This window comes from Erythranthe guttata, chromosome 4 (genome assembly GCF_056151865.1).
Source record: "Erythranthe guttata isolate IM_541 chromosome 4, IM_541, whole genome shotgun sequence".
NCBI classification, from domain to species: Eukaryota; Viridiplantae; Streptophyta; class Magnoliopsida; order Lamiales; family Phrymaceae; genus Erythranthe; species Erythranthe guttata.
Window position 1 is genome coordinate 5689934 of NC_142536.1, and position 17598 is coordinate 5707531.

General features: G+C 32.6%; 1 protein-coding gene across 1 annotated transcript; it reads right to left on the reverse strand.

Annotated features, from left to right (window-relative positions):
• Positions 1 to 1532: 1532 nt before the first annotated feature.
• Positions 1533 to 5824, reverse strand: NRAMP1 (natural resistance-associated macrophage protein 1). Its single transcript, XM_012997383.2, has 14 exons — positions 5169 to 5824; positions 4773 to 4899; positions 4462 to 4540; positions 4337 to 4377; positions 4012 to 4090; positions 3804 to 3908; positions 3492 to 3601; positions 3185 to 3366; positions 3027 to 3096; positions 2742 to 2915; positions 2547 to 2651; positions 2324 to 2455; positions 2108 to 2203; positions 1533 to 2008 (listed from the first exon to the last, which is right to left on the reverse strand). Exons 2-14 carry the CDS (start codon positions 4884 to 4886, stop codon positions 1673 to 1675), a joined length of 1623 nt encoding a protein of 540 aa, XP_012852837.1. The 5' UTR covers positions 4887 to 4899; positions 5169 to 5824; the 3' UTR covers positions 1533 to 1672.
• Positions 5825 to 17598: the final 11774 nt, after the last annotated feature.

Here is a 17598-nt window from a genome sequence, read left to right on the forward strand (position 1 = left end):
ATTTTCATAAAACTAAACAAAAATATTTATATGAAAGCCAAATTGTTGAAAATATAACATAAGATATAATAATGTTAATAATTTCACTTCAAATAATAAGAAAATACCAAAAAAACAATATTTAATTTTAAATTAAAAAATTAATATAAGGGCCCCCAAAAAAAATATTTGCCTAGGGCCCCGTATGGGCTTGAGCCGGCTCAGACTACTGGATATATGTTCACTATGGCCGGTGAACCCGTTCGTTAGTGTTTGACTCTCAATCCACCATTTCATTGTCCACTACCGAGGCGGAATACATGGCGGTCACCGAAGCTTTCAAGGAAGCTATTTGGGAATTGCTCAAAAACACGTTGAGGTATTTTGTGATAGCCAAAGTGCTATTTATTTGTCGAAGAATCAAGTTCGTCATGCCCGAACCAAGCCCATTGACGTCCATTTTCACTTTATTCAGAAATTATTAATGAAGGTGATGTTCGAATATTGTTGAAGATTGGAACCGCCAAAAACCTTGCCGACATGTTAACAAAAGTGATTACTCGAGATAAGTTGATCCATTGCTTGGACTTGATCAACATTGGATATCCGGTGCACTTGGTGGCAGCCAAAACCGGTTATGAGGATTTGAATTTTCGCCAATGTGGAGATTGTTGGAATTGGCTAAAATTTTCTACTATGTGTCTCTTTTTCTTCCATTAAAACACCCTACTCAAAGTAATGGTTGATGCTCCCAAGTTGATGGTTGGTGTTCCAACTTCATGCAAAAAAAATTTAAAGAGAAAAATTGAGAGAGGCACTTGTAAAAAAATCTTAAGAGAAACACTTTGTACCTCTTGTAGTATTTGAGTAATATACTTAACTGCCACCAAGGAGTAGGAGTTTATTTCTCCGAACTATGTAAATTCCGTGTCTTGTTTGATTTCATACTAGCATTTTTTCCCCGTGCGATGCACGGAATATTATTTCAAAAGTGAAAAAAAATAATCAATTTAATACATAATAAGAAAATATAGTATACTAACATAGTAAATTTTAATAATGTAGTATTATTCATATTTTATATAACATTAGTTTTTTTTAAATCTGACATGTTAAGATTTATAATCCAAATATATACATTAAGATTTAACTAATTGAATTTTTATCTTTATCTCTTAAAAGATTTGAGATATATTGATGAAAATAAGGAGATTGATAATTATTGAAAATTATAGTTAAAAAATTAGTAGACAAAAGATATTAAAAATAAATAATTACAAAAGTACCATTAGATAGGATTCTTCAGAATTTAGTTTCAATTTTGATAGTTGTTAAAAATTATAATTAGAAATTAGTAGAGAAAAAAAATATTAAAAATATTTAATTATAGAAATACCATTAGAGTTTTTTAAGGTTAACAACCATTTTTTTCTTCTATATATAAGATTTGTGTGAGAGTTTTCTCGTTTATGGTTTCGCTTTTGAATTTAAACATAAATTCAAAAGTTCTGAAAATTTAAAAGTTTTAGCTTACAAAACCTTTGGGAATTTAATTTGGTGATGTATTCCAAAAAAGAATACTACTAAAAATATTATTAACCACACATTTCTTTCAGACAAAAACAAAAAAATGTGGTTGAATTAACTAAGTAGAGCTCTCACTAAATTAAAACAAATGCTAAACAAAATGATTTCAATCAAGAGCATCATTATTATTCCTGGTCTGAGGTAATTGCATATTAACTATGTCTTCCCTAGGTAGGCTCTCGCCTCCGTGACCATTGACCACATCCCGATTGTCAGATGCCGTTAGAGCGATTAGGTGGGACCCGTCTTTGTTCTTACGGATAACCAAATAAGCGATGCTTGCTAGATAAATTAGCATGGCTAATACTCCGAGAAATCCCAAAAATACAATGCCTACTATTTTTAGATGGCTTTCGCGAAGCGACGTGACTAGCGTTTCTGCGAGGTAGTATATGTTAATCGCCATAATTAGCGAGCTAATTATCCAAGTCGTCGCCGAAATCTGTTTTGCACAAAACAAAATTGGAAAATTAGGTGCAGCTTCGAAAAGATTAATACGGAAATTTTCTATTCTACTTAAAATCTTTTATTTAATTCTTACCGCAATTGAGTTGACATATATTCCCATTTTGGTCTTGCAACTCGTGAACTTGAGAAGCGGAATTAGTGCGAAAGGGAGTTCGAACGATAAAATCATCTGCAACATAACAAAGGGTTTAATTAATGCATTAGAAAACGAAAAAAAAAAATAATAAAACTATAAACGATAAATAAATTTTAATTTCCATGTAAAAAATTTCAAGAATCGTGTTTCTACCGATGCTATGATGATCAAGTTTCCGGCGCCAGAAGATCCACCAATGATAGCTACGGCTAGGCTAGGGACTATCGCTAAGCATCTCGTTACGAAGTTCCGAACCCATGGCTTCAATCGTAAATCGAGGAAGCCCTACAAAATAAAATAATAATAATAAATAAATAAAACGGAAGGCAAATATATATTGGAACGAAAGTAATAAGAATTAGGACGAAAACTACACCTGCATAACATATTGACCCGCGTATGTTCCGGTTATGGTAGAACTTTGACCTGATGCCAGCAAAGCAATTGCGAAAAGCTTCGAACTCCAATTTCCAAGAACATTCTACGAAGAATAGAAAGCAATTCAAATTAATAGTGTTACAAAATGGACTAAGAGCATGTATTAAATTAAAAATAATAAAATTACACGTACTCTGAGTAAAAACGAGGCTTCGTTTAAGTCCAAGTTTTTGCAGCTTTGAAGGTCTTTAGGGTCGAGATTCGACGAATTGCAAACAGCACCACTTACTGAGATAACCGATATATTGATAAGAAACGCCACTAGTAGAGCGAATCCGCTTTCTATCAAGTAAAATGCGCACGCCTCCTGCACGAACGAGAAAACCATCGAATCCTTTAATACATATATACATCAAAATAATGTAAATTACGTAAATATAGATATAACGGAGGAAAGAATCTAGAATAATTTTATTACTCTGATGCCACTGACGGATCGTGGGATTTTCCTCGAAAGAACCAGCGCCGAATGGAGGAAAAGATTATGCCTGAACCATATTTAGGTAAACAACAATATGAATTAATAAAAATAAATTTATTTTTTAAATATAATAATGTTATAAAAATGAAACTTACGGCATAACCATAGCACCGAGGAGTGAAATAGCGAGCTTAGTGGCTCCACTTCCCTTGAGTTGGGGAACAAATAGCCCTTGTAAAACTTCCGAAGCAACGGGCTTTGCGTATGCCAGCTCAGCAAAGAAGCAGCCCGCAATTGTTAGGACAAGAAATGTAATCAGGATCTCGAGCTTTCGCACCTGTTATTCTCAAACAAGTTTATTCTAGTTACTACATTATAAAACTTACATATATATAAAATATATACAAATATATATAGAGAGAGAGAGGCTAATGCAATGAAAATCGAGGGATAGTTAAATACCCCGTATTGCTGCAATAATAGAAGAACCAATGTACTGAGTCCCGTTATAAGTACACCCAACCATAGTGGTATTTTGAATAGCATGTTCAGAGCAAATGCTGTTCCAATAACTGAAAAAAAAAAGTAATTTAAGAATCGATTTATCTGTAAAAACAAGTCCATCTGTTCGTATATATAACGTTCGAAGATGAATAATACTCGGAATTTCGACTGCTACTGCGTCTCATAATTATTCCTTATTGCCACAAAGGGTCTAATTTTCTTCTTTTAAACAGATAAACAATATTTAAAACGATATGATGAAATATTAACCTTCGGGAATGTCGCATGCGACTATAGCTATTTCAGCAATAATCCATAGAATAAAATTCGGGACCTTCGGATATTCCAATCTACAGTGCTCTGCTAAATGCTTTCCTAAAAAAAAAAAAAAACAAAGCATATATCCCATAAGCATCATAAAAGAACACTTTCATGCCGATAAAAAGATTAATATATATAATCGAATAAATAATTCAACCTGTAACAACTCCTAGATTTGCCGCTAGTGATTGGATGACAAGAGCAGCACACGAGGCTAAAAGTATAATCCAGAGTAGCTGTAATATCAACACAAAATACATGGAAATTCGATAAGATAATACTAATTTTCAAGAAATTAATTAAGAAGGAAGTTAATACAGGCCAGCATATTGTTATGGGGGCCATGGCCCCCTCGCAACTTTTTTCAAGTCGTTCAACATTAATTTCTTTTGTGTATATTTGGCAGCTCGGCCAATAAAAAACCCAACGAAACATCACACTAATTTAGAATACGGAACCTTGAACGAAAACATCGTACTTACCCCATATTTGTACTGAGCTCCTGCTTGAAGATCGGTCTGAACTGTTAACACAATAAACAATAAATTATCAAACTTATTTACCATAAATTATACTTAGTTATATAAATATATCTAAATGGCCTTACAATTTCCAGGATCAATATATGCAATGGAAACAAGAAATCCAGGACCCATATATGCAAACAAATTCTTCCAACTTTTCTTCTGCAAAAATCCGATAAACACGAAATTTAGAAATCTAAGGCCTTGTTTTCGACACGTAAGATAGTCGTGATTAATTCAATAATCAGCTCGTATGTTTTAATCAAGAAATCATAAATCATAAACTACAGAACACATTTATTTAAATCTCCTGCGATTATATCAACATTAAATAAGATTATTAACAAATAAATAAAAAAACCCAATTAATTGAAATGAAAGAAGAAATGCTCACATCAGGAACAACAATCTGATCATATTCAATATTCTCAATCAATGGGTCCTTGGGGTGTGTTCTCCGGTCGCCGTTTGACATAAACTGCGGCTGTTGAGTTGGCAGCGCCGCCATTTTCTCCGGGAATCTGTTTAAACAAATCGAATTGCATGTATCCATCGTTTCAATTTCAAATATCCAATTAAATTACAGAACATAATTAAAAAAGAACGATACATTCGCGGTATTGCATGCGAGGATGAAAAACAGAGGAGCCCCAGATCCAATAATTAAAAATATATATATATATATATATATATATATATATGATTTATTTACATTAAATTTGCGGAAAAACAAATTGGATTTGAATAGATTGTGAGAAATTGAAGAAGAAAGGGGGGAAAATGTGCTTACATATTAATCCGAGAAGGAATTGTGGCTGTTGGGAATGTATTACAGAGGTTTCACACTCTACAAACTCTTTTAAACTCTACTCTACTTTAGCATTATATATACTATATAACGGTTGTGTGTTTCCCACGCGTATTTGTGCGCACGTGTGTGGTGTGACCACCTGTGTGCGTCCGCCACACATGTGTGGTGCCCACGTGTGTACGCGTGTGCAGGGCGACCCAAGTTCAAGCTTCGAAAAAAAAAATAATAATAATAATGGGGCCTCAAATTTGGGTAAATTATGATATATTTATATACAAAACTAGTTGGTAACTATCTATATGCCACTTGGGAAAATGTTTCAATTACATCTAAAGATAAATTCATAAATTTTCGGATTGCAATCGACCGTATTCTTTCTGAGATTGCCATTTGTTAGTTATCTAAAATATAAATACATGATAAAATTGATATATAAATATATATTTCACTACATAAAATATTAAAATCGGAGTGGAAATTTGAATCTCCTATATATTTCAATTCCAATCCAAAATAAAATCAGAAAAACCGGAATATAGTTATAATATCGTTACAAAATTACTTATGTTAACCGTTGTTGATCGTTTTACGGACCGATCCTTGCTAACCAGTCTATGATCAATGAATCAGTTCCCTATCAGAACCGGTCCCAAGCATATTAATGTGTGTTGAAGTTTGATTATCAATTTATCATATTTCCAATATTACTTTTATTGGTAATCTAATTATTAATCATCTTCCCAAAATTGGCCATACGTTGAATTTTTCGTAGTTTTTTGTTTCAAAAATATTGTGCATTCAAATAGTATATGATGTGGCCTAGTGTTACCCCCTTAATCGGTGATATCGGTAATGATTGGCGGGGGGTTTTTCGTGGGCTGGTTTCTGTTGTGGATGAAATGGAAGCCGTGCTTGGGTGATTTCCGTGGGCTGGAGGTCTCCTTTCTTGATTGGCGGGGCAATCGAGATAAAATGCTAGTTGTGCCAAAAACTAGCATTTTCACTTGTGGTTGGGTGCTGCCGTTTGAACGTGGCCGGCGTTCGTTTTTCCGAGGGCTGAAAGAATTTGTGGGAAATTCGTGGGATCAGACTTGGGATATTTTGGGTTTCGATGTGGTGCTGGTGCTCAAGCACAATCGAAGACGGTGGCAAGACAAGTGGAAAGCTGAAGCCGATGGTGTCGGTTCGACGAGGGCGTCGAACACCGTTGGTGGGGGAGGTCTGTTACCCCCTTAATCGGTGATATCGGTAATGACTCGAGTGTGGCCGAGTCATGACCGATAAATGGTGCCAAGTGGGGATTGGCACAAGGCAGCCACACAACCGGCCAATGAGTGGTCGAGTGTTCGGCAAGCATTTGGGGTGCTTGGCCGAGAAAAGCAAGGATCGGCTTGATTCAAGTGGGAACGGTGATCGAGAGTACTAGTAGCTGGCACGGGCGTTGCTCGGCAGCAAAGACGGACAAGCGTGGGCAATAATCGGCATGTGGCCGATAACGTGGGCAAACGAACGTTCGAAGGAAATCGACCACGACTTGACAAGTGTGGGCAAAATTGACAAGGCAAGCAAGGCAGCCCGATGAGCGGGTGTGCCGATGACCGTGTGGGCAAAGAGCTGGCAAGTAATCGGTAAAGGCAAGCAAACGTGCGGAAAAGGCAAGGCAGATGGGCTGCCTAGCAACCGGCCGGGCTGTTTGGGCCGTTTGGCGCGCACGGGCGCGCCCGGTCAAATTGGGCTTCGGAAATCAGCCTTGTGGGCGGATTTGAGGAAGTTACGGAGCGGTTGAGGCCTGGAAATGCATGAAAACTGCCCCTTTATACTTGTAATAGTTGGCCAAGTGTCATGTTTGTATGCTGCCATGTGTCCTTAGGTAGTTTTATGTGAAAACTACATTTTCCTTGTATTTATTTGGCTATGAGTGCACAAATCCGAGGTATCTAGCATATGAGAGTTCAGATTGCAATTGTTGGGCATTCTGAGTGAGGATTTTGTGTGTGCACCTTAGTCTCCTTTGTATTCGTTGTGGGAATTAATATAAAGGTTGGGCATTGCCCGTAAACGTGCTTGTGTGTTTGATTTCCGCTGCATACTCTTGTATTCGTTTACGTGGCTGAAAAGACTTGTGTTTGTGCGTGTTTGTGCGAAGAAAATCGTGAGGAAGGCTGACTGATTTGGTGGGCAAATCAGGCCGTACGGTGGGAAAATTTCGGTGATAAATTAACCCCTGTAACACCTAGCCACTAGAAACTCTATGCAAAGTCTAAAATTAAATTGTGAGTAAAATTTAGTTAAAGAAATAATTGAGATTTAAGAGGTATATATCTTTATGATTGAACTCTACAAGATCAGACTTTATAGATATATTACCAAATGTTGAAAAGATTTTATTTGATTCACCTACCGGTAGTTTGAGCTTTTAAATGAATGAGCACCCTAATTTTTTTTTTCAAGGGAAATTGGTTAAAAGTAGCTCAAAAATATTTTATATAACTAACACTCTAACATTGCGTTTGGATTTTGAACTTGATAAAAGTTCATCGGGTAGCTTAGTATGACAGTTTAAATTAAAAATAAACAGCTTAAATTGAAAATAGACAAATTAGTTGGAAAATAGATTTAGTTGGAGAATTTGGACTGTTAATAGACATTTTAGATATAAATTATCTTTTCTCCAATAATATCACGGCGGAATTTAGGCGGTCGGTGGCCGGGTACTGGTAGGGAAAGGCGGAAGAATGGAAGAAATGATTTTTTATTTGAAGTAAATGTGGTTTTCAGGAGGGGTGAGTTGGAAGATAATAAGGTATTTTCAGTCTAAAATGACTATTTTTTATTGAACTCTCTAACTAAGCTATCGAATGAACTTTTAGCAAAATGCAAAAATATAATTGTCATGATTTGAAAGGGTATTAGTGTCCAAAAGTATTTAGCAACTGCCCTTTTTTCGAAGCAATAACACCTGAGACGTTAACCGCGTGGATCAACGACTATAAACCTTTTAAATATAACAACTTAAATATAAACTATTGAAGCTCGTTTTGATTTAATTTCAATCATCTCCACCGCTATACAAAATTAAATAGAAGAATTTTAGAAATGATTTAAATTCCAATGAAATAATACTACATCACTATACATTACTCAATCAAATCATGATCTTATCGGAGACTTATAACACCATTTGAATGGCTTAGAATAAAAAATTGAAAACCATAAGTATTAGAAGAAAACGACCATCACCACCTTTTAAAAAAAAAAGTCCCACTTAACAAAAGGAAATAAGATAAGTTGATATATTCGTATTTTTTATTTATCTATTTATTTATTTAATTTTTATTGATTTATTCCGTTTCTTTTGAGGGAATAACATTTTTGAGAGAATTGAGATACCAAAATAGTGGTTAGTATTGATTATGCGAATCGATTTTGTACTTGGATCTTGTATTTTTATCTATTATTCTTTTCCTTGAAGTATACTGCGTTTTAGGATTGTCCGAATGTTGACCACAAACTAGTGGTCCTCTTTAAATCTCTCCATTTTGTCTCATTTGTTTTTCCTTTTTTTCCATTTTTCAAAAGTTTTTACTTTATTTATATCCATTTTTTTCAAAACCATTCGCCATCTTGTTATTTTATACGGTTTATTTGATGTTATACCATATAAAATATATCGAGTGATTACTAACCGTTGATCTGGATATAATTACAAAAACACACACTCATGTGTATGTGTGCTTAGTTGGAAGTTATTTCGCGACATCAATGATTAAAATTCGTTCTGTGTATTTCACCAGGTGTCATCTCAAATCTCAATGACCAATTTTGCACCTAGTAAAATTGCAAAAATCCTTTAATATGTGACGTTTTGAAAATTTGCCGGAGTCCTGAAAATTTCAATAAATACGTCTTGGTTTAGAAAAATAAATATTGTTATAACAAAGTACCATTGTTTATTATAATTTAATGCACAGCGAGTGTTAGAAAATTAATAAATGAATACTTGAACAATTTGTAATTAATGTTGTATTGGAATTATAAAATGACATATATTAGTACGAAACAATTTTTTGTTTTAAATGACAAATGTTATGGAACGATTGCAGTATTATCCAAGTAAATATATTACATCAGCAGTAACATTATACGACTAATTCATTTCAGAAAAGCAGGAAAAAAAAAAACATTTGCCACTAGTGGCAAAGGTATATGTTAGTAAATAAATGTTACACCGATAATTACCTGAGGGTCCATTTCATGAATGAAAAAAATTGACATCAATTTGGAGGAAAGATTTGAAATTATTTCAATTTAGAGTCATTTGAAATCCACATCAATTGCTTCATTTATAACCAAAAAAATGAGGGATATGAATTTGAAATTCATGCACTAATCCCTCAAACCAAACAAATCCAAAGATTTGTTACTATTAATTTGAAATCCCTCATTCCAATCCTTCTATCCAAATGTAGCCTAAAAAATAAAATTAAACATCAATTGGAACAACAACTTGAGTTAGAAGGCTATTTAATCAATATCTCTCTATTTATTTCAACGTAATTAAAATACTTTAAGATATTATTGGCTTATTGCTAGTTTAATATGAATATAAAAAATCTTTTTTTATTTTTTTAGAAGGAATATAAAAAATCCTTGACCAATGAAAAGACTAGACAATGAGAAGATCAAATTGGCGGTGTACTTATGGTAATGTACAGATGAAGAGAATTGCATGAAAATTTGTCGAATTTTTAGTCAAAATTGAAACTGTTAAGAGGTCTTTGGAAACTGTTCCATGATTTTGCTACAAATGGGACCAACATCAATTTAACATTTTGTGAATTGGAGCTTTTTTCTCTCTTTTTTTTAAATAATCGAGTATATATTTTTTATGTCAAAATAAATCTAACTTAAGGACCCTTTGCCCGTTTAGAAGCGGATTCGAACCACTAACTTCATTCTACTATGCTGACACCGGACCGGGCCGGCTTTTTGGGAAGCCCGTTCCCACCGCGCTCACGGGCAGTGGCGGGGTATTTTCGGGGAGTAGCATGCTTCCCGCGTTTCCCAGGGGATCTTTCCTTCGCCCGATCGTATGTATATATCGGCTTGGCTTCGTCCTATCCGCGGTTATGAATATGGACTTCACAACCAAGATCGAATAATTCAATTAGATTTTCTACTGGAAGGCCTCCGCAATTAGTCAATAATATGGCCTAGTATGAGCAAATGAAGGTTGATGTGGAAATTCTAGTAAGTTTTTCTTCGTAGGAATCCAATTTTTTAGTTTCGATATAAATTATGTTAGCTAGTATTTAATAAAATAGAGAGATATGGCTATGCTGCACGGACACTTCTAGGAGGTGAAGAGTCCTCGTATCCGATTCCTGGACACTCACACACGCCCGGACACGCTTCAGACACCTGTCTCGGGCCGTGTCGTAATTTCGCTATAAGTAGGACACCCGTGTCCGTGCACCATAGAGATATGGTATAGTAGTACTAAGTTTTCCGACTCCGAAATACTACGTATAATCTTTTTTTTTTTTTTTTTTGAGAATATTTCTTCAATTATCAAATATTTTAATTATGTTCAATTTTGAGCAATGACATTTATATTAATTGAAGTTTAAAACTTTTCCAAAAATATTATCATTTCATTAAAAGAAAAATTACGGCATAGTGCAGCTTCTGTCTATTTCTTGCATGTTGCAAAGATAAACATTGCAAATGAATGGATGGATGAATGCATCTATACATACAAATCCTTCCATATATATTTAAACATGAATCGACCATTTATTATATGCTTATTATATACCATTCACATGCACACTTTCAATGGCTGAGATTTTCCCAGTCTTTTAATGGTCTTTATTAAACCCTTCAATAATAAAATATTAAAATTGTATGATGAAAAAGCACTTTAAAATGAGCTTTTTTCAATAAAATAACAAAAATGTATATAATGATAAAATCCTCCTATATTGAGTTATAAATATCATCAATAGATCTTTCTTTAAAGGTACGAAAATCACTTTTAGAGAAGTAGAAGCACTTTGTCACATCTGCTTTCCATTTCTAACTATAAAGTAAACAAAAGGAAATGAAGATGTTGCTCTTAGAAAATATTAAAATTTGTTCTGCAAACAAATCCCTATTGTAATAAACGCAAGGACGAGAGTGAATTACGAAACTCCGAGAGTTGACTTAGTTGGTTGAGAAGGAAACTGAAGTCAATGTCTAATGACTCGAGTTCGATTCCCTGCTAAACTTTTATTAGGCCAACCTAGTCGCATAAGATTTGCCTCGTGTGGATTGTGAAGAACATATAGCTATTACTCTATAATGCATGTATGCAATAGTATAGAATTTTCTAGTTAAATTCGATTTTCTTAAGGTAAAACGCACGAAAAATGATGCATGAGTTTATATTATAAGAAAATTATTTTTTTAATTTATATAAAAAAAAAATAGATGTTAGCATTTTATATGGAAATGTTAAATATAATATCCTAAAGTAATCCCTTAAAAATTTGCTCACAAAGTTAAATAATGGCACATATATATTTTCAGTTAATCGGCTATATAAAATTCCATGACCCAAAATTGACTTGGGCTGAGCCCATATGCATATTGGAAAGAAATTTACTAATTTATAAACAAATGATGGTTGATTAACACAATATATATAGAGCCCAACAGTTTATTCGAATTTGAAACTAGGGGCGTAAATGAGCTGAGCCGGCTCATGAGCTCGATGAGCAGACTCAAAAAAAGCTCGATCTCAAGTTTGAATTTATCGAGCTCGAGCTTGAGTTCATCTCTAGTTGTTCATGAGCTCAGTAAATGAAAGTTCGATGAGCTCGACTTATTTACACCCCTATTTGAAACAAATTGGTATTTTAAAATCTTGCGATGTACAATTCAATACTACGATTCGATAAACGTTAAATGTCAATAAATTTCTTTCGAATCTACTCAATCTGAAGATTTATGAGTTGATTCAAACGATTTATAACTTTTAGCATTTTGAAAATTATTATTTTAGTGACCAAATTCAATTGAAAAAAAATTAAACCTCAATTTAAACATCATAAACGCTCATACAACCGCAATTCGTTCTTAGCTTCTTGGTAACATTTTGTCCGCTCTTCATATAACTCAAAAAACAATCACTATATAACATTTTGCTATGGTTAACCGTAGGTTTTTTCGTAAAAACAAAAAAGAATTATATATATATATATATATATATATATATATATATATATATATATATATATATATATAAAACAAGTTGGCATAATATAATTTTATTGCAAGGTAAATTAAGGAAAAGCGTGTCAAGTTTGTCAACCTGTTGACATGTGCGTAGTTCTATAGACTACATATAGTTGTACCTTATTTGTTTTTATTTATTTTTGTCAAATGTTTCAAACTACGTGTGGACGGGATAAGTTATATGCTACACCGAGTTATTATATCGGGTATTTGTTAACAGTAAATTATGTTTAATAATCATTACCAAACACATATATACATAGATGTGTGTAATTATATATAGATATTACGTTTAACAATCACCTAATATTAATAAGCGGGTGTAGTATAGAATTTCTCGTGTGGGACAATATACACAACAAACAAACAAATTTAATGCCACTTGAAAATTTTCCTTTGTCTTTAATGAAATGACCCAAAGGATAGAATAGAATAATAATCCACAATTGGTCCATTTCAATTTGGATGAGAGAGGTGCATTTCTTTTATTATATATTCATAAAAAATGATAATTTTGATTTTGTGGTTAAAAATATTCAAATCCACAAAACTAGTAACTTTCAAAGCATTTTCAAATGTCTCAATTTAGGTTCGACAATACAATTCTTAGTAGCGAGGAGTTAGATGTTGCACCTAATTATTTACACCCGGTGGATTTTAATTATAAATTTGATTATTTACATTAAGTGGATTTTAATTATAGATCTGATTATATAATCATTAACTAAACACACATATACATGAGTTTGTGACCTGTGTGTATGTAGTTATGTATAAATATACGATTGAAATATATTCAGTGTAAATAATCGGATGTAAGTAATATCTAATTACCTTTCATCACAACTAGTTAAATATTTAATTGCACGTGCATAGGACTTAAGACCACATTCTTTTGAATTCAACCTTGTATTTATTTGTCTGCAAAATTTCTTTATGCTAAACCCTTTTTCTATGCATTTTAATTTGTTGGAGGTGGCCATGGGCGAGTAGAGACTCGACCAAATAGGGCTGCTTGACTCGATAGTCGCACACATCAATTTGGTCATAACTAGAAATAAATATGGTTGAAAATCGGACCGATTGAATAATATTTCTTCTGTTATGTAATAACTGTTTTTCTTTTAAATATTTATGTTCAACATTATTTATCACTATAAATTTTCAATACTCAGTTATATGCAAATTACATGTTTTAATCTTATTAATTCAACTCAAAGTATGAACTCTCTCCTATCCATCATTAAGTGATTAATGTTATTTTGGTCCTTTTAATTTATTTACTTTCAATAAACTCAAGACACATCTATTGACATTCTTAATATTTGTGCAAATCTGAAAAACGACAGTTAATTGGGAACGAAAGGAGTAAAACACCTACAAAAAATCGAAAGTAAAAATTAATTCCACTTCCAATTCCAAATATATATATATATATATATATATATAATTTCAAAAAACCGTGTCGTATATATTAACTTTCGACAAGAATTAGAAAAAAATATGAAACTATCATTTATTTACTTTTACCATATATTATGAAAATGTAATTTTTTTTATCACGTCAGTGTAATACTTTCTAATTAAAAATTTACAATAAATATATATTTTATTTAAATACAACATATAAAAGTTTTATAATGTTGGTCTTATAAACATATTTATTGGAAATATTTGGAATTTTCAGAATATTTTTAAAATTTTAAATCGGAACAAAAATTATTATTTTATAGAACGATTCATAGTATGTGGACATAAGCATGTAAAAAATGGGGCTCCGATAGTTCAATGAACTTCCACCAACATGTGCATTAGTTGTACAACATTGTGGTCTTTGGTCCATGCCAAATTCTTTGCCTAGTCGATTTTTTGGACATTTTCTTCTAATAAATAGAGCAATTTTTAAATAGGGGCAATTTGCTAAATAACTATGCGCGCTAATACCCTTTTAAATCAGTACAGTCATACTTTCATATGTTGCTAAAAGTCTCTTGGGTATTCTTAATTAGAGAGCTTAGACGTAAAATAGTTATTTTGTACTGAAAATACATTATTATCTTCCGATTCATCTGCGCTCAATACATCCACTCTAAAAAATAGCATTTCTTCCACTCTTCCGCATTCCCTATCAGTCCCCGGCCGCCGACCGCCTAAATTCCACCACAACAGTATTGGAAAAAAGTTATTTTTCATCTAAGATGTCTATTTTCAATCCAAATTCTTCAATTAAACTGTCAGTTTTCAGTCTTAACTATCTATTTTCAGTCTAAATTCTTCAACTAAATTGTCTAAACTAATCGAGAGAAGACAAACTCAAAAACAAGAAGACAAAACATAGGTTTGGTAGACCTAGCAATGACCCAAGTGTGAAATTGATGTCACTTTTTTTTTCATTAAAAGAAATAGAATTCTATGTCAATTTTCAAAGTCTTGGTTTTGATGATTAATACCAAAACTGGCAGCGATTGCCTTAATACATTTTAGATTAAAATCATTCAATAAAAAGCAAAGAAGTGTGTCCACTTAATCGAATAAATCGCTGTTTAACCATACTTGTGATGATATGATTGATAACTAATTAATAATCATATTTTGCACATCGTGTTAATTAATTAACCCTAATAAGTGATTGAACCAGCCAACTTTGACACGATTTCTTGGTTCATTGAATTTGGTCCCATTTGATTATATATCACACTTTTACCTTAAATTTTACAATTTGGATGCAATGTTTTACTATTGAAATAAGACATGTAATTATATTTTCCGTCAATTTTGATTCGATGTTTTTTTATGAATAATGTTTGTAATTAGCTCCAATTTCCTTGAAGTTTATTTTCAGCTGATATTTAATCTTATTTGTTCGTTGATTTCTTACAAACTTATTGCATATAAAAAGAAAAATAACTGGATCATGTTAATAGTTATAAGATAAAGATGAAACAAAAATAATAACGATTGATCTGTCTCTATAGCATTTTAAATCACTATTTGACGAGTTTTCAGAATGAAAAACTAACTAGTATTTCACCCGTGCGATGCACGGTGATCACCTTCGAGAACAAATCTACTATTGAACAATTTAGGATCGTAAAGAAAAATATTTCAAAATAAATATAAAACTAATATAAGCAAATATGTTGTTAAACAAAAACATTTGGTCCGAAGCAACATAATATTTGTTTTATAACATAATGCATAAAATATTCCGTTCAACATGTCTTCCATATGAGAATGCTAGAACTAATTAAAGTAATGGAATCAAACGCACTGCACCACCTCGTTGGTCCACTTAAATCTAACAGTACATAGTAGATAACCTGCAAAATTTACGTACTTCGCATGAATTGAGTTCAATGCATTCTTTATGAAACAACAATGACAATAATGCATAATCAAATAATATTTACATTATATTACTTACCAAATGCGAATGCAGCGAATATGCTAGAAATACAAAATCACGTGCAAACATACCTAAACATAAAGAGGATATACACACATTAATAAGACTAAATATCGTTATAATAATATAAATAGACGATAATTTACGACATATACCTTCATATGCGCTGAAATACTTCTTTGTAAACAACGTTGCTAGTTGAACTCGACAACCCACCGGATTCGGACTTGATTAGGATCTTTATGCCAGATCTACTCTTGACTCTTGAGAGTGCAACGTACAACTGACCGTGGCTGAATACAGGTCTGGGTAGATACAAACCAACGTGGGAAAGTGTTTGACCCTGACTCTTGTTGATGGCCATTGCAAAGGAAATCATCAGTGGAAATTGTCGCCTCTGGAACTTAATTGGCAGAGTAGAGTTCGACGGGACCAACGTCATCCGAGGAATGAAAACAACATCACCGGTATTTTTGCCGGATAGAACCTTGATAATGAACGTTTTAAAAGAAGAAAAGTACATTGATGAGGTGGATAGGTGGCAATTAACACATAAAAGTAGGGCTGGAAAATAATTACCGCCTACTGAATACCACGATATACCTACCAAACAATACCGAAAAATTACCGAAACTTCGATTACCACTACATTAGGTACGATATTGGTACCGTACCACTATTGTACGGTACTGTAGCGGTTTTGTATATTCAGTACCATAGTAATACCGTACCGTACCGCAAATTTGAATTTTATAATTTAATTCATATATATTTATTTTATATTGGTTAATAATTAACTAAAACTAAAATTACTACATAAAATAAATAGGTCAAAACTTAAAAAAGTTACAATACAATTCTTAAAAAATTATGTGACAATATTGAAGCTTAGTGCAACAAAAAAGCGTACATCCCATTTGGTTTTCACTAAAATAGTAGGGCTGCAAATTGAGATTGAAAAAAAAAATTATGACTCTAGTAATCTTATTTTGCAAGGTGTAGCTAAATCAATGAAGTTGAAGTTTGATAAATATTCGAGGAGCTTTGAAAAATTGAATAAGATCATATAAATAGTCAATGTTCTTGTTTAAAGTGTTGTATTTTTATAAAGATCGTCTTCAAAGTATAACAAATTAAAATTAACGGTAGAGTACCATGTACCGATATACCGTACCGAGAGTAACGGTATACCGAATAACGGTATACCGCACTTGTTGGTATGGTAACGGTATCGAATTTTTTAATACCATATAATACGGTAGGTACACAGTATTGATCAAAATATTCGGCAACCATACCGAAACCACCCCTACATAAAAGTGAAGGTGAAGAGGACTACACTGTAATAAAATGGGTCATTTTAGCATTTTACACAAAAGAAAAAAAAAATTGAATACTACTAATTTCCCTAAGGTTTTTTTTTTCTTTAAGATATTTTAATAAAAATCAAACTATTATTTGATGAGTTTAACATCTTTTAGTTAAAATTAAATTTTAATAGAGGTGTTTTTTAATATGGCGGTTTATAAATTATATATATGTAGTAGCATATTTCAGTGGATGACAAGTTGATAACATAATTTGCTCAATATTTAATTAAGGATAATCAGTTGATTAGTGTGCACAAAAGCACTTTCATAATTGATAGGGCATGTTCTGATGGTCATCTTCGCACTATTTCTCGGATTCTCAGTTATCCGAGAAAGGATCTTCCTATCATTT